At 46.5% G+C, this 26,867-nt stretch overlaps 1 protein-coding gene across 1 annotated transcript in view; it reads left to right on the forward strand.

The window, feature by feature from the left end:
* The first annotated feature begins 24,405 nt into the window (after positions 1 to 24,405).
* The window catches only part of LIPI (lipase I), a 420,036-nt gene continuing 417,574 nt past the window's right edge, over positions 24,406 to 26,867 (forward strand). Inside the window, exon 1 of the mRNA XM_069636429.1 lies at positions 24,406 to 24,603. Coding sequence (XP_069492530.1) covers positions 24,549 to 24,603 — 55 coding nt within the window. The 5' untranslated portion in view covers positions 24,406 to 24,548. The remainder of the gene's footprint in view (positions 24,604 to 26,867) is intronic.

Genomic DNA, 26,867 nt, shown 5'->3' on the forward strand with positions numbered 1-26,867 from the left:
CACAAACCAATGGGTTGGTAGAAAGGTTCAACTGAACCATGAAGAGCATGATAGGTGCTTTAGAGGAACCCCTTAAACGGAAGTGGGACCTTCTACTGCCATGCCTTCTCTTTGCTTATAGAGAAGTCCCTCAGGAGGGAGTAGGTTATTCTCCATTTGAGCTTCTCTATGGTCATCCCGTCAGAGGTCCATTGGCCCTGATTAAGGAGGGGTTGGAGAGTGCTCCTTCCCCCAAGCCAGTCAGAGTGACTGACTACGTGATAGGTCTCTGGAGGAGAATGTCACAAATGATGGCGGAAGAAAGTGATAACTTGAAAGCTGGACAAGCATTGGTTAAGCACTGGCATGATCAAAAGGCTAACATGGTTGAGTTCACTCAAGACCAGCTAGTCTCGTTATGATCCCAACAAGGCAGAGGGCCTTGCAAGACAAATGGATGGGACCCTTCAGAGTTGTGGGTAAACTTGGAGAGGTCAACTATCTGGTGGACTTGGGCAATCCCAAGGAGGCTCCGACAGTCTTCCACACCAACAGACTCAAAGCGTATGTCTCGAGACCTGATGTAGGAGCATTGCTTCTAGCATCATCAGAGGAAGAAGAAGAGAGTGAAGCTCTTCCGGATCTCCTCAGAGGCTTACCGTTAGATGAAAAAATTGAAGGAGTAAATCTCTCTTCAAATCTGACACCTGAGCAACAAGAAGAGTGCAAATCTATGTTGAATCAGTTTGCCTCTCTGTTCTCACTTTCACCAGGCTTGACCCCTTGGGGCCAGCATGACATACTCACTGGTGACTGTCTGCAAGTCAAAAGCAGAGGATACAGAATGTCAGAAAGTGTAAGAACCCACATCAAAGGTGAGGTCAGCAAGATGCTTGATCTCGGGGTAATAGAGCCCTCTACTAGTCCATGGTCTAGCCCAGTTGTGTTAGTACCAAAAGCAGGATCTAAAGAACTTAGATTCTGTGTGGACTATAGAGCTCTTAATGCAGTCACCAGGACTGATGCCCACCCTTTGCCAAGAACAGATGAGTTGGTGGATAGACTTGGTTCAGCCAAGTTCCTCAACACATTTGACTTGACGTCAGGCTATTGGCAAATAGCCCTGACAGACCATGCCAAGGAGAAAACTGCATTTTCTAACCCAGCTGGTGTATACCAGTTTAAGGTAATGCCTTTTGGATTGAAAAATGCACCTGCTACATTTCAACGGATGGTAAACCAGGTTCTGAATGGGATGGAGGACTTCTGCATGGCATACTTGGGTGACATAGCAGTGTTCAGCAATACCTGGGAAGAACATGTAACCCACCTAAGAGATGTTTTGCAGGCTCTTGGACGAGCCAATGTGACCATAAAGGCGAGTAAATGCCAAATTGGACAGAGTAAGGTAGTCTATCTTGGACATGAGGTAGGAGGTGGAGAAATAAGGCCTTTGCTCAGTAAGATTGAAGCTGTGCAAAATTGGACAACACCTACTACTCAGTAGAGCCTTCTTAGGTCTCACTGGGTATTACAGGAATTTCATTGAGAACTATGGGACCATAGCCTCTCCTCTGAATGTCATCTCCTCTCCAAAATTCCCTAAAAAGGTTAGATGGAACGAGGAGTGCAATCAGGCCTTTGAAAACCTGAAAAAGGCTCTTTGCCAAGCCCCAGTACTCAGAGCTCCTGATTACCACCGAACTTTCATTGTGCAGACAGATGCTTCAAATGTAGGAATAGGTGCAGTACTCAGTCAACTGGATGGGAAAGGTAGGGAGCACCCCGTTTGCTTCATCAGCCGCAAGCTGAAGGATCCTGAAACAAGGTGGGCAACAATCGAAAGAGAATGCTTTGCTATCGTGTGGGCTCTGAAAAGTTTAGGCCATACTTGTAATGGTTCTACTTTTGTCATTCAGACTGACCACCAACCCTTGAGATGGTTAATGCAAATGAAAGGGGAAAACCCAAAACTACTGAGATGGTCAATCTGCCTGCAAGGGTTTGATTTCACCATTGAGCACAGGTCAGGGTGTCACCACCAAAATGCTGATGGTCTCTCTAGGATGTATATCATCAACTAGAGGTATGAGATTCATCCAGGAGTGGATTAAATCCTCCTGTCCCTTAGTCTGGGGGGGGGACGAGTGTTAGGGAGAATTCTCTGTTTAGGCTGAATTTCCTAACCTAGTGAGTCCCCCAGCAGCTTTGCTGGATTTCTGGAGTTTGTTTTTTTTCATCCTGCCAAGAGTGAGACTCTTCCTCCCACTCTTGGACCTGAATGTGGTTGATTTCTTTGAATGTCAATGTGTTCTATGGGCTATGGGGTCTTTTACTCCATAGGGCCTCATGTGTTTTGCTATGTGTGTTACACCGCACCCTCTGTGCCGTAACACTGGGGTGTCCTAGAGGATCCCCACCATAGACTCTATACCCTGGGACTGACTACTGTCTCCCAGGGCATGTAAAGTCACCATTGGCTTTACTAGACCTAAATTTACTAACAGAACTAGTACAAACCATCCTATTGTGGACGTACTGGTAGGGGTAATTCGATTAACCCTGGGTCTGTTGTTCAAGGGGGCACTGTCCCATCCCCCTCGTCGAGTTTTGGCTGGTGGCAGTGGATACTGCTTTTTATATTCGACCGTGAATATATTCCTATGGGATTCTTCCCATTGTTGGAGGCTAATACTTTTTCACATTAGTCTCTAACATACTGCCGGTTTATTTGTCTTAAATAAATCCACCGGTTGGTATTTTCTGCCAGAACTCGGTTTTTAAAATGGCGTATGTGTTCGCCTCTGTAACTCCGAACCAAAGGTTGAGCCCTTTGTTCGACTTTTGGTGGGCTTCTGCGCAGAAGCCCTCCAAAGTGGTGCCATTCTGTCTGGGTACCACAGGGGGTGTGGAAGGGGGTTTAGGCACCCTGGACTGAGTTGCTGTGCCAATTCAGGTCGCACTCTTGTGTGATTGGCCCGAGTGGTGAGCCGCCCCGCTCACCGCTTAGCATGGTTGATTGACAGCTAGGCTGAATGAATGGGGGTTTTCTGCATAAAAGCAGGGCTTTTGGGACTGGAACTTCAGAAGTCGCCACAGGACCTAAGAAATCGACGAGGGTAAAGCTGAGCCGACCTGCAATGACGACACCTCCGGTGGAGCCCTGCTGAACCGACTCACCACTTCCCAACGACCTAGGAGATCTCCCTGCTGGAGAGTTTTCTTCCCCTGACTGGTGGGAACAACCAGTCCCTTGCTTTTTCTTCGCTTCCAGGACGTCTAGTGGTCGAATTGCCCGTGCTGTGCACCCCGGCAACCGGATAGCCACTGACCACTGTACCGCGACCAAAAGGTGGTGCCTTGTGATGGAGCACTCCGCGGCTGGTCTCTTCCCTGGTCTGCAACGATCTTCAACTTTCCTCGACGACGAGATCCTCTCATCTTCTGGCAAAGCCCCGACTTGCATCCACCACCAAGAACAACTGCCCCCGCCGGAGCTGGCTCTTCACTTGCAAGGTACTGTGTCCGCCTGGCTTCCCTTGAAACGCTTAGCGTGAGGTGTCTTAAATCCTTACCTTTCTATTGGGTCGCCTCCAGACCTTCTTAAACGTTTGTTCTAAACTGGTCCAACCTTTCTGTGACATTTTGCTACAAAGACTTGAAGTGCATTTCCACTGTGATACTTTTGGGACATACAGCCTTGCCTCTCTCCGAGTGGGCCTGGCCTCTGAACTTTGTGATTTACAGTCGACCCTGCCTTGCTCGCCTTGCATTTGTTTCGTAAAAGTGTTGGTACTGAGTTGGTTTCATACCCTGCCTTTTTCTCTCCCTTTCTAACGTATACGTGCCATCTAGGTTAAAGCATTCACCTCTGTCTGCAAATAAGTGGTGCAGTTGAACCTAGACTTGTCGAACTATTGTTATGGGATTGATCTATACTTATAGTAACTGTGATTGAAGTTGTTTGCCATATTAGTGCCAGTGTGTTTTCCATAGATGTGTTTTTAAATAAATAATTATATATCTTTACACCCAAGCTCTGATCCGTGTCTGCTTGTTCTACTGTGTAAATTGCCCTATCTTGTATACTCCAAATACGGCCTAACTCGTCTTGAGAGAAGTCTGACTGCTCAGCCACAGCTACCAGGTAAATCTGGGTGGTACAGACTGCTACCAATTGGGTTTACTGCCAAACACCTGTAGTCCTAAATCTTTTGCAGTGGTCCCAGAGGGAACTGCACAGGTTTCTGCTTAACAAGGGCTCTATGGGAATGGGGAAGGCACTAAGTACGGTACCGCAAATTGCGGTACCGAACTTAGCACCATGGTCTACACCAGCCGTTAAAGTAGGGACCCGCAAAGGGACCTCATAGTAAGACGCTAAGTGTTTAACGGCGCCGCAACCTTTTACGGCACCGTTAAACACTTAGCGCCAGGGTTGTAATGAGGCCCAATGTCTGTTGTAACTCCCTGTTTCAGACAATTAATATTAAAACAGTCGGTTGAGACTTAACCAGCTTCCTGAGTTGGTGTTATTATTTGATGTAAGAGTTATTCTGCATCCCATCCTTTGTATGACATGTTACTGATTTAAGGACCTTATGTTCAACTGTCTCTAGGGGCCTTCGGAGAAGGACCAGGGGGCAGAACCACAATGTACCTGGTGCTGAAGAAGTTCTTGATGCTTGACAGTGTCGAGGCGGTTCCAGGTCGCTTCTCAGCCTGTGAGACAGAGTTAGTGGTGGGAGACAGCTAGGGGTACGAGGCGGCAGGCACTTCGGCAAGCGAGGCTGGGCAGACATTTGCAGGCTGTCCAGTGCAGCGGCTCAGGGCCAAGAATTGTTGTCTCTGCGCTGGTTGGTGTGTCTGGAACACTGGTCGAGGCGTCCCAGACGGCTCTGGCGACTGCGGCATGACAACAGTTTGCAGTCCAGCCAGATGCGGTTCGAGGACTCGACTGTCTCAAAATTGTCCTTACAAAGATGGACGCTGGATGATGCTTGTGTGGCACTCCAAATAGCTTCTTCGCAGGGCTTGTGTCCTTTCAAGGCAGACAGACCAATGCTCAGGAGAGTGTTAGCAGGCAACTGCATTTTCCTTTGTCCAGAAACTCTCTGGCACTTCCCACCTAGGAAGCTTGCTGTCAGAACCTAGCAGGGCACGCTGTGTGCTGCTGTGTACTGGTTCTGGAGCTCCGGGATGGGTCCTCTGAGTGGTGTTAGGAGGGGTGTTAGTACCAAGGTGACACATTGCATTACAAAGAGGGGTTGGTCTCTGGTCTCCATTGCCACTTCCTGCACCCAGGCCTTCCCTGAGGCCTGCTAATTAACATTCTTCAGTGTTCGCCACCACCAACAAGGTGTAACAATGGACATACGAATCCATGGGGCCTTGAAAAGCGGGCATGGCCCCACATATTTTCCGGAGGTTGATCTCCCATCATTCATTCTTGTTGAAAAAACAAAAATCAAAAAGCCCATGCGAGGGCACTTTACCTGTGAGATTGGTCGAATTCCTCTCAGGCTGATTCATAGAAGGGTTATATAATGACGTAATCCCATTGGAAAACGATTTGTGCATTAGGCCTATTGAGTGCACTGGAGAAAAAAAAGTATTGTTCAATGTTATTATGAGCACAGGCGTCAAGAAAGTATATTTTACAGTGACAATGTTGCCATTATAACAGGCATAAGCTTCATGAAAATGTGTTGGACATTTTCCTGTGTATTGTTGGACCTGGTATCTGTTTTTTTTTCACGGTGTTACCCTGCAGAATTGGCTGTAAATTGTACGGCTTTCAGATCGATTGTTTCTGAAAAATGGTGGTACAATGCACTGTTCAAGTTCAACCCTTGTTAGGGGAGAACCGCCTCCTTGTCTCCCTTGCTTAGTTTGAGCTCTCTTGCTATGCTACGTCGCTCGAGCTAATTAAAGCGAAATATTTACTGCGTTCTTGTCAGTTCAACATCGGCACTGCCTGCCACACCTGTAGCAGTCAGGTGTGTGGTAATACCGTGCTGCGTCAGGTGAGGGGACTGATACCAAGCACACTTAGTCACTCTCTCTCCAGCCGGTCACGGAGCGCGGAGGAGTAACGTGCCAAATATAGAAACTGAGTACCTGAAGTCTTCAGGTGCTTTCCTCATTTGGCCAATGCTGCTTGATTCTGGGAATATCATTCCATATCCCGGTGCCTTACTTCTCTTACCTGGCACTCATTTGGGGGATAAGAACAGCAAGATTCCCGTGATGGCGCCTCAAAAATACTACCAAATGACCGCGTTCCGCTTTTCTGGATAATTGAAATCCATTTTGCTTTCGTGGTGTTGTACTTTACACGCCGCATCGCTCAGTACATATTTGTATTATTTTTTTATTTTGCCTACACGCAGTGGTGTCGCCAGGAATCAAATTTAGGAGGGGCACAACAGAGGGGGCCAAAGACAAAAGTAGGGGGCGGCACAGATAAAAGGGGGCGCCTATAAAAGGGCAATGTGTGAGGTCAGTTTGTGCACACCAACTACCACACCTCACTGCATCTCCCCTCCCATCAGAATGTAGGCACTAAACCATTAAGTCACTAATGACCCATCATTAGCGGTTTGGTGTGCTACATTCTGATTGGAGGGGCTGCTCTTGGCTGCAGGGGGGACTTAACATCTCTTCATTGTTGTGTGGCAGTGTGTGTGCTGTGCTAGTGGACACAGCACTGCAGACAGTGAAGAGAAAGTAGCCCGCTGAGAGGGGCACAGGGCGGGGGCAGGATTTCAGAGGAGGAGCTGGCCAGAAACACCCCCCACCTCCCCTAGCCACCCCCTAGCGAAGCCACTGCCTACACGCCACCTGTTGGATCCTTTCAGAGCACCAACTTCCCAGAACATCACCTGTCGCAGACACGGCAATGATCTCCAAGGCTGCATTTTGAAGGGAGTCTTTTCTGTCATACAAATTGAGATTTTGATTAAAAATACAACATGCACCATCAGTATTTTTTTTTAATTTGATTTGGATAATACAATCATCCTTTCAAAGATCAGCAAATAAACACATTGTACAACAAATAGTTTTTTAAGAATACATCATTTTCATTAAAAAGAAGAAAAATAAATTTCAATTCTAATGTTAGATTAAGGTGACAAGCATTGAATTAGCAAAATGTGCAATACTATTAGTAAAAGGAGATGTCAACATAAATATTGACCTCTAAAACAATCAGTGCATTTAATCTGAAGCCAGTTTATTGATGTCACAATTTGGAAATATTGATTCCAGAAAGTGCACTATTCCCACATGCATGCCCAATTTGGGATTGTTGGATATTGCTTGCCAGATGTTAGTTACATCCATGTTGCCATATATATATACAAGATGTTTTTTTTAAATGATTTCTCCTTTGATTAGACAACATGGGGCAATATATTATACAATGTTCTAAAGTTTCCTTCTCTGACTTATTTGTGCAAAAGCGGCAATAGTCAAGTTCTTTTGGAATCAATTTTCGTCGAGACATGATTTCTCAAGTCGGCCAAAGATTTAAGCGAAACCTCAAATACTGCTGGCGAATGTGCGATGACGGACATCTTAATAGATAGTCAGCCGGTTCACAGAGTGCCTTATGTCCAAACACTCGGGAATCAAATGACTTTTATTTTTGGCACTGCCTGCGGTTTTCAATCCAGTCATGCTGATGTAGCTTTTGTTTTGCTCGTTGCGGATTGTCTAACAATAAGTCCAAAGTAATTGAGGCATCAGTTAGAACATCCAATGTGAAATTGCACCAGCACTTGGTAAATGTGTGATCTTGTGCCAATAAGTGTAAAGCCATGATACCTAGAGTCCCAGGAGTTGTGATTGCCAAGATAGATTTCCTTAACAGGGCACACATTCTCCATTTAATTTGTGACTCCAAAGAGAGAAGGCCTAACTCATGACGAATTAATGGAATCAGAGTGCTCTTGGGCAAATGCAACAATTGCGTCCAAAAGCGGGCCTCCAAAGTGATCCACCACTTAGACTCTCTAGGTGCTGAAGTTTCTACTCCATAGATTATGGTGGGTATCACTTTCTGCTGATAGAACTGTAAAATATGCTTCATTGTGAATTTTGCATACTTTGCTTTAAGTATTTTAGCCTGTGATATGGGCATTTGAAATTTTGTGTACATTATTTCGTCCATTACATGATTTATGGGTGCTGCTTGAATGATCATGCCCAAATATTTGTACTGCTGGACTTTCAACAGGGGGACATTATGCAAGTGCCAATTATACGTCTTCACTTTAATTATTACATGAGGTTTGCAAACCATGATTTGGGTCTTTTGAGTGTTTATTGTTAGGTTATTAACAGACACGTATGAGGCTAGGCAGTCGAGTAGTTTTTGTAGGCCCATGGGTGTTTGGGATATGAGTATCAAATCGTCTGCATAGAGTAGATGACAAATAGAATTGGAGCCTAATTTCGGAGAATCACATTGAACTAAAGGCAATGCTAAACCCAAATCAAGCAAGAACAGGTTGAATATGAAAGACGCTAAAATACAGCCTTGCTTGAGTCCTCGACAAGTTTTGATAACTGGTGACAGTTTTCCAGCTAATGTCAATCTAACTTGTAAGGTTGTGTTAGTATGCAAAAGCATTATCCGAGTTAGTAACGAGGCTGGACAATTGTATTGAATTAACTTGTGATTTAAGATGAGTCGGTCGATGGAATCAAAAGGGGCTTTGAAGTCTATAAATGCAAGATATAATAACTGATTTTTTGCCGCATATTTGGATTTTAACATGTTTAGAACCATGAGGTTGGGATTGGTTCCGAGGCCAGCAACAAACCCGGATTGAAAAGGATCCCTCAAGTTGTTGCCACAAGTTCCTTGATTTAGGTCCTTCAATATGATTCTTGAGAAGATTTTTCCCGGGGCGTCTAGCAGAGCTATGGGTCTATAGCTGGCCGCTAAAGAACGGTCACCTTTCTTATACATGGGGACTATTACAGAGTGGGTCCACGATTCTGGCAGGCACTGGTTGGTGTTGATTAGAGAACATCTTTTGAACAGAATGGGAGCCCATAGGTCTGTGTGTTATTTGAACATTCGATTCGAAATGGCCGTCGGGGCCACAGGCACCTAATTTGCTGATCTTATTAATATAGAACCGAATGTCCACCAGATTGAAATTGAGACGAAAACACTTATGGTTATCTCCAAGATCCACAAATGTAGAATTTAGGGGCATCGCATACAAGTTAGAAAAATGAGTAACCTACATAGATTCAGGAGAATTATTAGCTTGGGATACTGGTTGCGAATGGTGTAAAGCTTCATTCAGTAGAGACCAGGATCTTACAACATTCTTTGAATGTAAGGAAGATAACATAGCCTCGACATCGACTTGGTAGATCTTGGCTTGCAGGGCTCTTAGTGTATTCTTATGTTGAGTTTTTATTCTCCTTAATGAGGAGGCTCTGGTCGTCACTGATTCGTTTAATGCCTGACGTTTTAGATGGAGAGTATGGGCTTTCAGGGTTTTTACTTCCCAATTGGGAGCATGAAGCCTTGGACGACAGACCAGCTGATCTGATCTGCTGTTTAAAGAATTAGGGGGTTGTAAAAGTTGCATTGAATCTGAGTAATTAGTAGATTGATTTGTTCTTAGATGCCTTTGCAAATGGGCGCCTAAAAATCCATTGAACTCGGTCAAGGAGTTAGGTGACCATCATAGACGATTGCCCCCATTATTCAGAATTAGGCGGTCTTGGGGATGTACCTTGCGCTCCCTTATAGTTGTTCTATTTATCACCCATTCAGTCACAAGCTGATTATGATCACTATTCAAATTTTCGACAACACAAAAGTCAGCAATACTAGGAAAAAATCGTGAGTTAACATACACATAGTCAATAATGGACAAACTAAGGCCTCTTTTCCACATTGGATGAGGAGGACTATCTGATGGGAAAGCTCCATTATGTTTAACAAGATTATAATACGAAGAGAAGGCTAACTATTTTGTCAGCCTAGGTTTGCTAGTAGTATTCTGATGAGATAAGCAGTTAGGTTTAAATCGCCTGCGATGATGATATTAGAAACAGATGAATCTAAGGTAACTAGATTTAACAGTTCACCCAGGTCTTTAAGGAAGCTTCCATCAGATATTCCTGTGGGGTTCCAATACACATTAAGCAAAGCATAGCCAATGTCATCATGTACCAGCAGTAGCAATAGCCCCTCTATTTTAAGGTCATATATGTCTTTCTTTACATTCTCAAATGGCAATTTAATAGGGCTGTGGGAACCAGAGGACTGACTCATCCTCCCCTTGAGTTGGGGGCTACAAGAGGACTTTTCCTCCTTGCGTCCCCAAGCAGAAGATGCCAGGCAAAGGGGCGCAAAGTGTGGTCTTCAATTAACTTCTGTCCCAACGCCGTGTACATTGTGAGAGTTGAAATCATCTCTTGCCGCCATTGTAATGCAAAGGCCATCCATCTGTTTCCTGGATGGTTGTCAAATATCAAAATGTCAGCGAGAAGGACACACGCAGGGTCTTTGGAGTTTGCAAACTGGAACTGCCCACATGTACCCCCTAATCTTCTAAATTCAAACTGGGCAAGTAAACCACTTACCACTCATTTTCCGCTCAGGTGAAGATGGTTTTATGATCCCTAATAAGCCATGACGATCTAGGGGGTTTACTGCACTGTTGCGAAAAAAAAGAAGAACTACCTACTGGAATCATAAAGGGTATATATTGTGCATGCTTTAAGTAGAATAATTCATCATTCAATGTGTAGTTATTTTAATAGAATGCGTGTTTCAACCGCAATACCACGTTTGGTATCCTAAAACACAGTGAACACAGTCACGTGAAGTTTCAGACCAGGGCAATAGTTTTGAAGTAGTCTATTTTATTCCAACAGGTTAAACAAATGAGTTAGTGAAAATACTTAAAAAATTAACAAATGAAATAATACATCAACGCATTTGGAAGAAAGAGACAATCAATGAAAAAGTTAAGGAAGACAAAATCTGCAATTTCAGAACACAGACACTTAGGGCCTCATTACACATTGTGCGGTAAAAATCTCAGATTACCGGCATGGCACTCTTAACGTGTCCGCCCTCGCAAGAAGCCGCTAATAGCGTACCATTACGAGTACGCGGACACGAGCATAGCGCCATGCCGGTAATGGCCCTACCGCCATGCCGCTAAAGACCCCAAAAAGTCACTTACCGCCGTCGACGAAAGTGCAATAGCCCTCCGCCCTCACGCTGCATGCAAATAGCGGTCACCGCTATTAGCAGTGACCGTTAAATTGCAGAACCGGAAATAGCGTCATCGCACAGGAATGGGAAAGACTACGGCGGCCATCTTTAAAAACACAATCCATTGCCATCCACTGCCCCATGGACCTGTTTGGAGTAGGTTGCTGTTGCAAAACATCCGGGACACCTTCAACATGCCCAAGGCATTTAAAAAAATCACTGACAGGCAGCGCAAAGAAAAATTCACCTCGGAGGAGTTGAACATATTGACCCAGACCCTGGCTGACAATGCTGAGTTTGTCTTTGCCAAAGACATGCAGCGGCCGACACTACTGAAAAAAAAGGCCATCTGGGAAGAAGTTGCGGTTAAAGTCAGTGCAGTGGGCACCAGCACCCGCACGGTGCGTGAGTGCAGGAAAACGTGGGACAAACTCAGACTGCGGGTGAGGGGCATCCTTTCCGAAAACCACCGAATAGCCACTGCAGGTGGAGCCGGTTCACCCATCAGACTAAAGGAATGGGAGGAGACCTGTGCAAACCTAATCGCAGTGGAATCCATTGAGGGAGTAGGCACTATGGAGCTAGGCGTGGGAACCACTTCGATGGAGGTGAGTGTACACATGACAGGATGCTATGTGAATGTACTGTTCCCCCCAAATGTGAGCCCAGAATCCTCTCATGCATGGACACACATCCACAAATGCATCCATCCCTGCCCATGGCATTGTCAGACCCAAACACACACACATGCACACATCACCATAGACAAGTGCCAAACACAACCATGCATGGATGAGGCACTGAAATGACACATCACCTGCATCCACAACTATTAAGTCCCAATGGCCACAACTGCATTATTGATGTATCCTGCATGAGGTACATAGAAACGTAACCAATGCCATCCCCCTTCTTGTCCCTGACAGGCTCACATACAGATAGTGAAGATGCCGCAAATGCATCCCAGGCAACGCTTACAAGTAAGAGACCAAGGGCACAGGACTCTGAGGACACCCCCACGACATCTAGGGGCAAGGGGGGAAGGTGTCACATGATGAGTGTGAAGCTTCGGAGGAGTGCCACTGCCAGGATTGAAGTAGCCACACCACCAACTAGAGCCCCACCACCGCAGGTGAACCCACAACCACCAATACCAGCCACCAAGGGCCCACCATCAGCTGCGCCAAGCTCCGCAGGAGAGGCAGCCGCCACTGCCCCCCTATCTGACCTTGAGGACACAACAGTTGGCACAATGCAGATGCACACCCCAAGCCCCTCTAAAACCCCTGAGCCAGCACCATTCCAGACATCTGGGTCTGATGTCACTGGTGAGGACAACATTACAGCCATAATGTCCCCCATGGTGGCTTCACCTGCTGCCATGGATGCATCTGAGGGCACAGCAGCCACTACACCAACACCCAGCACTGCCCTCGAGCTGGCCACCATCCGGCAGCGTCAACAGGAACTTACAGTGCTGGTTGGCCAGCATGTTGAGGAGGCTGCCCATCTCAGGGAGGATATTGTGGAGACGGCAAGGCACTCCAGTGAGAGGATGGAGGCCTGTACTGACAGGCTTTGTGAGGAGATAGCTAGGCTAAGGGAGGTCCTCACTCGAATAGCTGACACAATGGACCGCCACGTCACACCACCAGGACAGTCTGCCACGTCGTCATCCGCCGGTTCAACGCAGACAAGCCCCCTCCACCGCTCAACACGAACCACCAGGCGCATGTCTGCCCATTCTCCAAATGCTGCTGCAGATAATGGCCAATAGGGGGTTTATGGCGATTCTTATGCGTGCATGGGCCAACGCAAACATGGCAGACACATGAGGAACTCATGGGGGGTGGGTGGAAGGGTGTTATGGGTCTGTTGTGGGGGGTGGAAGGGTGTTATGGGTCTGTTGTGGGGGGAGGGTGTTATGGGTCTGTTGTGGGGGAGTGGAAGGGTGTTATGGGTCTGTTGTGGGGGGGTGGAAGGGTGTTATGGGTCTGTTGTGGGGTGGTGGAAGGGTGTTATGGGTCTGTTGTGGGGGTGTGGACGGGTGTTAGGGGTCTGTTGTGGGGGGGTGGAAGGGTGTTATGGGTCTGTTGTGGGGGGGTGGAATGTTTGGGGACATGCACTTTTTCATCTTTCCGTTACTTAATACACTGGTGTCTGATCAAAACACAGGCTTGGACATCTTCAATGTGTATGGGTACTTTATTGGCGACAGGGTCCATTGCGTGCTTCTAAACATACACCAGTGCATTACTACACATATCCATGTGACAGTACCAAAACATGTTCCTCAGAATATTTGGTTGATCAGATGCTGTCTCACAGCACGTCCCTCCTGCCCATCCCCTCTTGCAAGACCTGCATCCCCTTCACCTCCATCCTCATCACCGTCATCCTCCTCATCAGGTGCTTCTATTTCAACATCAGGGGGCAGTGGCACATTCCGTCTGATACACATATTGTGAAGCATGACACGTGCCATGGTGATCTTGGCCACCTTCTCATGGCCATACAGGAGAGCGCCACCAGACCTGCTAATGCACCTAAACCGTGACTTCAAAAGTCCAAAAGTCTGCTCGATCACGATGCGGGTACGGGTATGTGCACAATTGTATTCCTCTTCGTGCCTGTTCTGTGGGTTCCTTACAGATGTGAGGAGCCAGCTCTTCAGGGGATAGCCTGCATCACCTGTATGGGGGAACGAATGGGGTCCTGTTACTGTTCACCTCAAGAGCGGCCTGTTCATATCACATAAATTGACATTGTATTGTGATTCAAGTACACAGTCAACAGCATACATGCAGATGGTCTGTGTGACAGCAATGTGCAAGTGTGAGCTCGACCCTGCAAGTAGACATGCCCCATTGATGCCTTCAACAGTAATTGACATGTCCTGGGTGAGGCGAGGTCGTAGGTGTTCCTGGGCCCAGGCAGATTTGGTTCCTCACTGCTGTTGTACTGCCATTCCAACATAGATGTTGCCATGCAGTGAGGCACCACTTCAGTGGTGGTAAAGGTGTGTGGTGAAATGCTATGTCTATGGCTAGGGCTGATCCCTTTGCATGCATCATAGGGCACATTGCATTATAGATGTTGTGCTGGACTGATTCCGGATGACTATCCTGATGGCACGTATGAAATCTGTGTATTTTGTGGCGTGGAATGTTGTGCAATGTGTATGTGGATGGGTGTTTGATGTTACTAGACCTGAAATGTCATCTGTGTTGTGTGGCTCATACTTGCATGTCAGTTCAACTCAAGTACGTTGCGGCCTTCCCAGATGGACATTGGCGTACATCTGTATGTGCATTTTGCAGACACACAACACGCTACACCCAGTTGGAGCATGTCTCCCCCCCCCATCACACCCAGTTGGAGTATGTCTCTCCCCCCCATCACACCCAGTTGGAGTATGTATCTCTCCCCCATCACACCCAGTTGGAGCATGTCTCTCCCCCCATCACACCCAGTTGGAGCATGTCTCTCCCCCCCATCACACCCAAGTTGGAGCATGTATCTCTCCCCCCATCACACCCAGTTGGAGCATGTCTCTCCCCCATCACACCCAGTTGGAGCATGTCTCTCCCCCCATCACACCCAGTTGAAGCATGTCTCTCCCCCCCATCACAACCCGTGGGAGCATGTCTCTCCCCCCCATCACACCCAGTTGGAGCATGTATCTCTCCCCCCCAAACACACTGCCATGTGCTTGCCCTGCTACTCACCAAGTAGCCATGAACATTGTGCGGTTTGTCACTCCATGTAGCGTGGGATAGTTGAGTTCCGCAGGACCATGGAATCGTGGGTTGATCCGGGAAATCGGGCACAGCAATGTGTGATTATCTTGTTGGCATCACATACCATTTGGACATTGATGGAGTGAAATTGCTTCCTGTTTCGGTAGACCACTTCATTGCGATGTGGGACCACCAATTCCACATGTGTACAGTCGATGGCCCCAATGCAACTTGGGATGCCTGCCAGTGAATAGAAGCCAACTTTGGTGTTTGCAATCTCCTGGGCAGTCCGTGGCATGTATATGTGTCCAGGTGCATGCTTCAGGAGGGCATTGAGTACCTGATTCAGCGTGCGTGAAAATACTGGTTGGGAGATGCCATGCATCTGGCCCACTGTATGCTGGTAGGTGCCTGTGGCCAGGAAGTGGAGCACAGTCACCACCTTGAGTAGAGGGGGGATGGCAGTTCTGATGTCTGTGAGGCTCACAATATCATTGTGTATCATGTCCACGATGCTGGTGATGGTATCCCGGTCCAGACGGTACAGGGTGTGTATCTGCTCAGGGGTTAGGTTAAATGGACTGGCTCTGATCCTGTGGATTGGTGGGTGCCTCTGTGGTATGATTAGGTGCCGTGGTGGTGCTTGCTGTGTCTGTCTTGCCCTCCTCCTCCTCCCCCTGCGTCTCCTTTGGGCTGCCTGTTGTTGTTGCAGATGCACTGCAATCATGTCCTCAAGCCCATGTAATGCTGCTAGTATTGGGACCATCTTGGTGTGGGAAGGGGTGTGTGAAGGGGTGTGGTGTGCTGCTTTTGAGCTGCCACTGTCTCCATTGCCTCCACCTGTGCTGATTGTGTCCACCTGTGGCAGGTGGGAACACTGCTCAGTTCTCTCAATGTGTGGTTCGCGATGCCGGTATTTGCGCCATGGCGGTGAGGGGTTTTGGGGGCTTTACCATGCCGCTATTGGCATGTCCGCTCGCCTTGTGATGCTGTGCTAATAGCGGCATGGCGTAATTTACGGGATGGTGGGTCGCGTGCACACGGACTGCCCGCTATTAGTGGCACCGTACTTAGCGGTGCTGCTAATAGCGGTGAGCCGGGTCGTAATTTGCATGGGGATTTAACGTTGCCGGTATTCCATTACCGGTAACGTTAAATCCATACCGCCTACCGTGTAATGAGGCCCTTAGAAAGTGCAAGTGGTAAACAAAGAAAAAAGAAAAGGGAAACAGATCTTAATGTCAATGAAAAGGGAAACAAAACTTAATTTCTATCATCAATTCTTTGATCGATAGAAGTGCGACTAGTTAAATCCAGAGTTATCCGTATTCCTTCAATCGAACATAGTATGTCGGTATCCATGATTTGGTCTACCTACTGCAAACAACATCTGTTAAAATTGTCATTGCAGGTTGTGGAGTATGTGACTAAATGGAAATAAGGAGAGCAGGTGAGCAATGCTGGCATACTTTGTATATCCCCCAATTTATATTGCAATACACATAAAAGCACACCTAAATACTGCAGTTTGGATTGGGTTAAGACGTTATGTGTCCTACATCTCACGTGTTCCCTCCCCCCTTCCAGACTGCTTTGTATCTCCTGTGCTCCTGCTTTGCAACGGTCATTGCTAGAGGCCCGGGAACACATGTGTCCTGGAAAACAAGTGTTTAAGGTGTTGACTTGTGCTTCTTATTTTATATATATATGTGCACATGGCAAACATTGTACGTGCAGAAACACTTGAGTAGCATCACAGATGTGTGAATAGCAACAAACAAATTGAAAAGTGTGTGCATTAGCAAATACATATATAGCAGCCCATGTGCGCGTCTTCCAAACATGTTCTTATGCAGTGACAGAAAGAGGACACATTCTACAACTGGTCAATGGATACATCTGCAACTAGGCTGCCGAAAAAGCCTTTGGCTCATAAGGTAGCGCAGGTGCAAACCCTGATATTTCACCATATCAAACAGACACCATATCAAACAGAACAGAGCCGCCCGTTTAGCTTGGCTGCACGCCCAGTATTTATTCCAGACTTCACAGCGCCACCTATTAACAATGTATGGTAATGCACTCCCATGCATTCAAATGTAGTGCCCAAGTGCACAACACTGTTCGTGGAATAAATTGGCTGGTGCATAAGCTTTGAAATTCAACGAAGCACAGATGTATTACCCCGCTTTCACCTGGACAGAAGGGACACAAGTAGTGTGTGCTTGCAGCTACATTAATTGTGCCATCTGTACCGCACCAAACTATTAAACACGTTTGGTGGAGGACTGCTGTATTCACCTTAGTGACAGATTGCATTGCAGCACCAATCAGCAGCCTATGGCACTGCAAAATTGAGCATCCAATGCTGAAAGCCTGAGATAGTGCGCCCCGTACACAAGTGCCACTTCCTGGCTCCACAGTGCCACGGTACGTAGGTTAAAATGGTGGCATAGTCACGCAAATCAGAATGGCACTTCACAGACTATTAGTCAGCGTGCAATCATTTGCATGACAGAAGTGTGAATGGCCCGTTTTTTCAACTCCCTGCATACCCCCTAAGCATAGCTCTGCCCCCTCCTCTCTCTTCTCCCTTTTCTTACACCCCCGTTTTTTTTTTCCACAATTTGACTTACCTGCTTACCTTTTCACATCAAAGATATGTAATGTACATAAAACCACCAATTAAAATTTCCCAATGCCCTTCTAGCAAGTGAAGAAAGTTGCCAGAATGAATAGGGAAATTCCGATTGGTGAAGTTTTCAAATGTGTGACTGATAGCTATTTAACAATACATCATAGGGCAGCCTGCCCCCTTTACAAGAGAATAAGGGTACCCATGAATCCAGCATATAGGTGGGAAAACAAAGAGTGAACTAGGCAAGCTAGGCTAAAGGAGTTCTTAGAGGTAACATTCCACAATTCTAGCAGCAAATACACAGCATCCTTGACATCTGCAAAATAACCGATCCTATGCACTCCTAAGTCGCTGTACTTACATTTCAGGGAGATTGCCTTCCACTCCTCTCTGTTTTTTCGGGGCTGCTTTAACCAAATCAGCTATTCTAGCCTGGAGTGAAAGAAGTGTAAAGTTGCATAATGTTTGTGACTTGTCATTGTTTGGCCGTGCCTCATGGGGCAGTCTACTCCCTTAAGAAAACAGTACAAAGAATAAATATGAATGTTGAGACTAGGTTAATAAAGATTCAATGCACTGCAAAAGCCTGTGAAAAATAAACATAGATTCACAGTGACGTGCATCGCCTTGCAAAAAGTGACACTTGGGAAGTGCAGTTGCAGTTACATTACTTGTTCCAGACTGCACAAGAGCACATATTAATCATGTGTGGTAGTGGACTGCCATAGGCTTGTGTTAGTGAAAGATTGCACAGGACCACCAATAAATGGCCTATGATTCTGCAACCTCAATGAGATGGTGCACCCAAGTGTGCCAAGAGTTAGTGCCAGGCTGCACAGTATTGCTCAATTCCAGGTTACAATGATTGATTAAAATGGTGATATACCCTTGTCAATGTGTTGCTATATGGACCAGAATGTTCCCTTTATAAAAGAGGAAGAATACATATAAATGTAGCCAATAGACGATGAAAATATCAATGCACTAGCCATGGTAGACTTCTTACGGGCGACCTTCTACAACTCTAGCCCCATCACACCAGTAACCCTGGTTTTTACAAAGTGGCTAATTCTATGCACTCAGAAGCCACTTGTATAATTTTTCAGGGAGACTGCATGCTTCTTTTGTTTTACAAATACCCCTCTTTAATTTTATCAACTGTTTTAGCCTGGGATAGAGGGGGGGCTGTGATGCATCCTTTCTGGGGTAAACACAAATGTGTCCTTTTTTAGCCATGCATTACTTATGCTAGACTACATGGTAACATGTGTCATACAGGACTACAGCATGGAAACAAAACATGCACGTAAATGCACCATTCAACAAATCACTCCCCATTGTAGACAGTCCCACGAGCAGAGCAAAAGTTTTTAAAAAAACATCAATGTACTCGGCAGCATGAAACCAATTGGCAAGTCCGCTGGAGCAGCATTCATGAACTTTACTTAAAAAAAATAAAAATACATGTAAAAGGAACACATAGGTGTGAAAATATCAAAGGCATTAGGCATTTTGGATGAAAGGAGATAGTATATGCAATATTTTACAATGCTAGCCCAACTTACACAGTAGCCAGGCTTCGACAAACTGGCTGATCCAGTACACTTCGAAGCCATTTTGCTTATTTTTCAGGGAGTTCCATGTTTCCTCTCTACGTTTCACGTCTCCGCATTTAAGTTCATCAGCTGTTCCACCCTGGGAGGGAGGGCAAAATTGCATCATTTTTGTGATCACTAAAAATTATTTGTCAGTGTTAAGCTATGCGGTGCTTGTATCGGAGTGCACAGAGACACAGATTAAAATCGATTAGAAACAAGGGTAAGCCCTTTAAATAAACATTCTGTAAATCTATAAACAGTTTAAATAAGTTCACTGGTCCTTACAAAATGGCTGCTGCTGTAACAGAGATTTGAGCAGGATGCACTGGTTAAGCATGACTGAACAGCTGACTGGCACCAGCGTACCTCTTTGGTATATCCTTATTAGCTCTCTATCTGGGTAGAGAGCAAAGTTCACTTCATCCAGATCTAAAAATAACCCTTTTCTGATTGTATCGCCTGCAGTCCAGCTGCATCAGCACCTCGCCCCACCCCTACACGCCTCTTGCCACCAGTTCCATCCCTTCTTACAAAAGCAGTGCAGGTTGGACAGAAGTGATAGGGCCAGAGTCGGAGTTCTGTTTTACCAGACGGATGCGTGGGGATGGACCACCACAGACCCTTCCATAGGTCCTGCCAAACGGTGCCAAACAAAACTGGACTGGGTTTGATTTATGGGGCAGCTTTTATGCTTCTTGTGGAGGGTGGCGCTGCGCAGTTCAGACCAATTCTTTTAATTTAAACGAATTTCCTCATTAAAATTCATACCATATTAAAACAACATATAATTATTTATTAATAAATACGTATTCATTAACAAAAACCTTTTTGTAAAGCTCTATGCTCTCTGTGTCCCCTTCAATCTAAGATAATATGCTAGCTGGGCATACTGGGAATCTGCCCTTACTATGCACACTGGACAATATGGAATCTAGCTGCACTGTGCTACCTGGGCCTATTGGAATCTGTCCTTGCTATGCTAACAGGAAATATGCAGGCACTTTGTAACCTGATTATTTTGTGCTAACCGGGTATATTAGAACAGGGAGCTGTGTTTGCATGCCTAATGCATTCTGTGAACCTAGCACTAGATTGACATAACAGTGTTTGCTCTTGCTGTGCTAGGTGGGCAAAACAGAACCTGAAACTGCTGCCCAAATTGGATATCGTTGAATCTTCCAAGAGCCAATTCCTGAAGTGGCAGAATATGTCATTAACAAGACCTAGTTACATAATACAACATTAGACAGTTATGATAACTGAGCATAACAGTACCTGCCATGCAAACTGCCCATGTTATCGACGATGGTGTGAACAAGTGAACATGTGGAAATACTTGCCAACAGTGTGAGAACCTGGGCTTTTCATAGCCCAATCTGGAAATAGTCGGATTGTCTTGGATAATTATGGTGATATCTGTCGTATACTATCAAATAGTGTGATTATCTTGGATTTTTATGGTGATACCTGTTTTATACTATCAAAAGCTACCATATGACATGAGTACCAGAGGAAATCAGGAAAATTAATAACACAAAAAGAATGATCCTCCCAGGGTATATAATTCCAATCTCTGGCAAATTATGTTGTTAGGAAAATGGTGCCAATGACTATAAAATGCCTATTTATCTGCCAAAATGTTTGGCTTCATCATAGTTTATTCATACAACACTTTATTTTTATGTTTTTTACGCTATAAACTACACGTGTTCCCATTACTTATTTTAATGGTGCTCAATTTATCGACTATGGGGGATGAAAGACTAGCAGACCTGCAGTGATTGAAGCTCTGATTTGCAAATTAAACACATACAGACCTATATACTCAGGACACTCAGACCTCTCTCTCTCCTTCCCCTTCCCCCTCTCATCCCCCTGTCCGCCTGCCTCCCTTGGCCTCTCTTCCACCCCTACCTACTTGTCCCTCCTTCTCACCCATCAAAATGGCTGAGGTCTCTAGAGTAGTCAGCTCCATGAAGGACTCATTCAAACAGCTCTCATCATGCCCCTCCAGAACCATCAAGGACAACATCTCCTTCCTTGTTCCAGCTCTTGCTGACTTCTGCAACCACTCCTTAGCCTTTGGTTCTTTCCCTTCCTCTGTCAAGCACTCCCTTGTGCACCCTCTCCTAAAAAAGCCTTCGGCTGACCCCTCATGGCAGGCCAACTACCGCCCTATCTCTACTACACTCTTCCTTGGGAAACTCCTGGCAAAGGGGTCTTCCCCCAACTGACCCAACACACTGGGCTCGCTGGTTGTTTACACGTCCATCAATCTGGATTACCCGCATCCAGAGGTACAGAAACTGCTCCTGTGAACCCCTGTGAAGAACTGCTGGCAAATCTTGACTCGAACTCTCCTGCTTTTCTCATTTTCCTTGACATCTCCTCCAACTTTGACATGGTCAACCACTTTATTCTCACAAAGCGGCTCCATGATACCTTTGGTATCTCAGACTGGGCACTGAATTGGTTGATCTCTTTCCTCACTGATCGCCGTTCCAAGGTGCTCCTGGGCTCCTTCTCCTGCACCACCACTCCCTCTACACGTGGTGTTCCCTAAGGCTCCATCCTCTCGCCTTGGCTTTTCAACATCTACCTTGCCCCTCCTGCACACCTGAACTCTGCCTTCTCTCCTCATTTCCAGTGTTACGCAGATGACACACAACTCTTCTTCAAGCTCCCCTCTTCCTCCTCTTCTTCCTCCTCCATCACCCCTGACTGCCTGTCTGCTATTCAGTAGTGGTGCGCTTCCAATGATCTCTGTCTTAATGCCAGTAAGACAGAGATTCTTCTTATCGGGACACCTATTCCCTGTTTCCCTCCTGCACTCTGGCCGCCATCTATGGGTTCACCTCCTTCTGCTTCCACTGAAGTCAGAAACATTGGGGTAATCTTCAGTTCCTCTCTCTCTTTCATCCCTGACATCTCGGACCTTACCAAGAAGGCACACTTACAACTTTCCCTCCTTAGAGTCATTCTCCCTTTCCTCGCCTTCCCCCAGAAGCTCAATGTCTCTAGAACTCTGGTCCTCTCTAGGTTGGATTACTGTAACAGCCTCTTCCTCAACCTGTCTCTTTCTTCACTCCCCTCTCTCCAACTAATCCAGAATTTGGCTGCGCGACTTATCCTTGGCCTCCAGCCCAGGGAATGTATCTCTGCAGCCCTAAAATCTCTCCACATTTTCCCAGTTGCTGCAAGGATCAAATTCAAGAGCCTTTGCATCATCCACAAGGCTGTCTGGGGCCTGGGACCAAACTACCTGCCGCTTTCTCTTACTAAATACTCTCCTTCCAGATCCGTTTGAACTTCCCACTCCAACTCTCTGCGGATCAAACGCTTCTCCAAGCAGAGAGCCGGGGGCAGATCCCTCTCCTCAGCTGGCTCCCACCTATGGAACAGTCTCCCTCTCTGTCCATCTGGAACTGAGCCACCTCAAGTTCTGCAAACAAATCAAGACCTTTTTCTTCTCCTTCTTCCCACTCCGCCTTCTGTACTACCCATCCCCCCATGTCGCTGAGATTGGTAGCCTGATCCCTCAAGAGTCCAATAGAATCCTGCCCCCCCTGCCCAATCGCCAATAGACCCCCCTGCACTGCCCCCTGGCCCACACCCACCTGCCGGGTGGTTTGCATTCACCCTGCACTTAGCTTGGACGATAGACTTGCCCCCTTCACCTGGAACGTCTCCACCCATGCACTTACATGTTGCCTTCCAACAGGCACCTCTGGCACTTCCTTCCCTCTCCTCTTGAGCAATCCTAATAACACTTACCCCCACCTCACGCCCTTTTTCTTTCTTTTCATTGCACTTGCACGCTCTGAATGTCATCAGGCCTAGTAGGACCATTGTTGTTTATTTTTATTCAGTGTCAGTTTTTCAATGTATATTTGTTCCCTCGTTCCCTTCCCTTTTGCCTTGTGGTGCTTTGATACGCTGTCTTGCTGTATAAGCGCCTTATAAATAACTAATAAATAAATATATATATATAAAAATAATATCACATTTTTTGTTTTGGCAATTAGGTCACGCTGAAAGTGCTTCCTATCATCTGAAACTATTTTCATGGGAAATTAAGATAGGATTGAGATGAGATGTGACAAAGAACACACATCCTGCGGTGTTGTGTGGTAATTTACCCACCCATTGTCCACCACTGATCATGTTAGTCCTCCTAGCCTATCCGATCCACTATCTTCACTCTCAGCCAAAAACACATTCCTGTGCGATCTCTTCGAGCTATCTCTTTCAAGCAGCAACCTCAAACATCGGTCAGTGAAGGGCCTGCCAGTGCCATTTCAATACCGTCTTTTGAGAGGTAAAGATTTAATTTCAACTGTAAATGCGCTAATGGTGTAACAAAGACGTCTTAACCAATGGGGCGTGGGGGTTTCAGCCACTTGATTTATAAGTAGTGTGTGTGCCCTCCCATCTGAAGTCCTGTTCAAACAAGCATTGGCAAAGCCAACCATTTGGGCTTGTTTATAGGTGTTTGATATGTATTTGCCAGGTGTTGCACACCATTTTCCAGATGTTGCATCTTATTGCCAGACAGTTCCATTATGGCAGTCATGACAGTCCCCGACAAATGCCTACTTATGCCACACCTACACAAAAGCCAAAACGGTTGGTTTTGCCATTCTTGTTTATATGGCTCTTCTTGTCAGATTCCTCCGGCTTCCAAGTGTGGTAAAAATAGGTGTCATTATTACCCAAATAAGGGGAGGCTCATGTCTGAGGCCAGGGCATAACTCATTGAGTCAACCTTCTTCCAGTCTGGGAGACAGACAGACACACACACATATACACCCTCCTATGTATACTCAATCTAGCTCTGTCAATGCCGCCCCACGTAGCCAACTGGCCATACAAGGGGCACAGGTTGCAATAGCTTCCAACTGTGCGGGGAAGCCGAGAATGTCCCCGTGACAGTAAGAAGCAGCGCACTATCCATCAGGGAAAACCACAACGTTTATTCTACACCGCCCCAGCGGCAAAAATAGCCGGGTGGGCATCTTGAAGCGATCCCTTGTGGAGCCCGCCTTCGTTACTGGTGGAAAAAGTTCCTAAAAATAAAGGCCAGAAACGGCCGTGCCTTCACGGGGAGGAGCCCGGGTCTGACAGCCGAGGTAAAGGTGCCATTCCCTGTTCAGTGCCGTCTACTTCCTGCTCCGTCGGGCGCCTCTCCCCGAGCACTTTCCAATCTGCAGTTCACGCAGCAGACCCGGAAAAATCAGCGCCCCTGAAAGCTCCCGTGGACTTCCGTGAGCGGCTGAGAGGTGCCTGCCCGGACCTGCCACCGCTGTTGGTGCCCGCCTCGGAGCTCGTTCCACATGCTGCTGGGGCTGTGCTTCCTGCTCTGCTGCCTGGCGTGCTGGGGCAGATCTGGTAAGGAAAGCTGGCAAAAGCTCCCAGAATGTGGGAGCGGGCGCAGTGAAGACGTTCCTTATAGGCTGCGTCTGACGGCACCCTGGCAACTTTAGGGCACATCTGTTCAGAATGTTTGGGGTGTCATTTATATAAAAGAGATACCCCCAGAATGCTCGTGGCCGAAATATGTGTGTTCACGCAGAACGCGCTGTATCACAACCTATACCTGCTGAGGGCAGGTATTCCGTAAAGGAAGAGAGTGGCATGCTGAATTAATGTTCAAAAGTATCCGGGAGACAAGACACGTCTCTTGATTCTCTACATCTCACTGCAGGGCTGCGGATCCCACCACTTGCAAGACTAGGACTGGAGCTGCCATGTCGAGGAAACGAGGGTACTGCTGTTTTAAATGTGTTGCGGGATAGGAATGTGTTATTGTGGTTGTATGCGTTCCAGGAAGATTTTATGTCAGAACCGGCGACGGGAAACAGCAAAGGGGGTACTCTGGCAAGTTTAGGAAGACACTGGGCTTTCGCTTCGTCTTCTATAGACCTGCGTATGTGTGGGTGTGAATTACCAAGGCCAATGCGGACACACACAATGTAAACAAATAAATAAAAAAATACGGGATCCCATTGCTTTTACATCTTATATTTCTGGAATCCATGCATTGCTTTTTTCTGCAGCCTCCCGCTGCCCCCCCCCCCCCCACACACACTGAGCAAAAGTATATTTTGTTGTTTGGTGTTAGCTGCTCTAGTGCCTGATTTACACGGCGTTTTTCACCTGGATTTTTCAGTGGAAAAACCCCTGTGTAAATCAGGCCCAAGGCGTTCAGTACAAGGCAGGTTTCGTTTATTCAAATCTTGGCCAATATGACAGGTTGCCCGCAGAGCGCCAGCATCAATAGAGCCGCAAGTGGCACGGCATGTCAAGCCAAGCTGTTAGTGCGCGTTTTTGAGGGGGGAGGGGAGTGGAATGTGACGGCATTTGGTGTGTAAACGGTAGATCTAAGAAAAGGAGAGATGGGGATAGAGCAACTTGAATAGGGAATGCGTAAGGGCCTGTGTCTCTGGGCATGTATATTGTTTGAAATATGTATTCGATCACTATAATTAGGGCGATGTAGAGGAAACAGAATAATTCACATTTTATTAACTCAATCTAATAACGCCAAATTATTCCCCCGTAGTAAAGTACTTTGGGATTGACAACTCTGTGTTTTACTTGTTATGACAGGTTATGTTTTCAATTGACATTATTATACATTTGTTTTACCATTGCTGTAAGCAGAGTGCTATACATAGGTGCCCATTCAGACATAGCATTCGAAATACCAGAATTAAAGGCCGCCCCAGGCTTGATTACGCGGTGGGGTTTCCCTTAATTGCCGCCGGCGAGGAGAGAGGGGCGGGGTCCGCGGGGCGGATGAGGATGGGATCAAGGGAGGTGATGCGATCAGGCGTCAGCCTGTGCATTCCGCAGCCAGCTCTAGTGCCCCCTCACTTTAGCTGAAGTAGGACGTGATGCCCTTTGGAGGAAAGAATGGAGCCGAAACTTTGGAAAATGGCAAGGTGGGTGTGCTGGGAGGAGCGTGAGGGACCATTGCTGGGCCAGTACATAATTCACTTTGGTGTTCAGAGCTCTCAAATTATTCCACGCCAGACCTGTGTGTCTGATCAGGCCCTGCTTATATTTCTTAATTTCTGGAACCTCAAGTTTTGGTTTTCACGTTATCATTAAACAGTGGCGTCGCCAAGAATCAAATTTAGGAGGGGCACAGAGGGTGCCAAAGACAAAAGTAGGGGGGCACAGACAAAAGTAGGGGGAGATGGAGAACATGGTCACTGCTCGTCTTAGGTAGTGGGGCACAAGGTTTCACATGGGGGGCCCACCTACCCCACCTAGCTACGCCACTGTCATTAAAGGACTTCACGACTCATATTGAAAAGAAAGCCAGGAGTGCTTAGCGTTTGCGTGTGTTCATTACATTGGTCATTTATTGGCATGGATTTGTGATGGGCTCACAAAAAACTGGATTATAACCAAACAATAGGGCAATTTCTACAAATTAACAGAGTATTGCCCTTAGTAGATAATGTTCACACAAAAGATTAGGCAACACACAACTGTGTAAAAGCTACTAGCAGCTAACAGAGAACCCAAGACAAGGTCCAGTACGTAAAAGTTCCTAGTTAAACCAAAGCGCTCAACATGAGCGCGTGTGTCGCCTTGCTATGCTCTCCATGTTTTAAATAAGAGCAAAAGAGGCGGAATCTGGA

Source organism: Ambystoma mexicanum, chromosome 7p (assembly GCF_040938575.1).
Source record: "Ambystoma mexicanum isolate Mex_15411 chromosome 7p, UKY_AmexF1_1, whole genome shotgun sequence".
Classification (NCBI taxonomy): Eukaryota; Metazoa; Chordata; class Amphibia; order Caudata; family Ambystomatidae; genus Ambystoma; species Ambystoma mexicanum.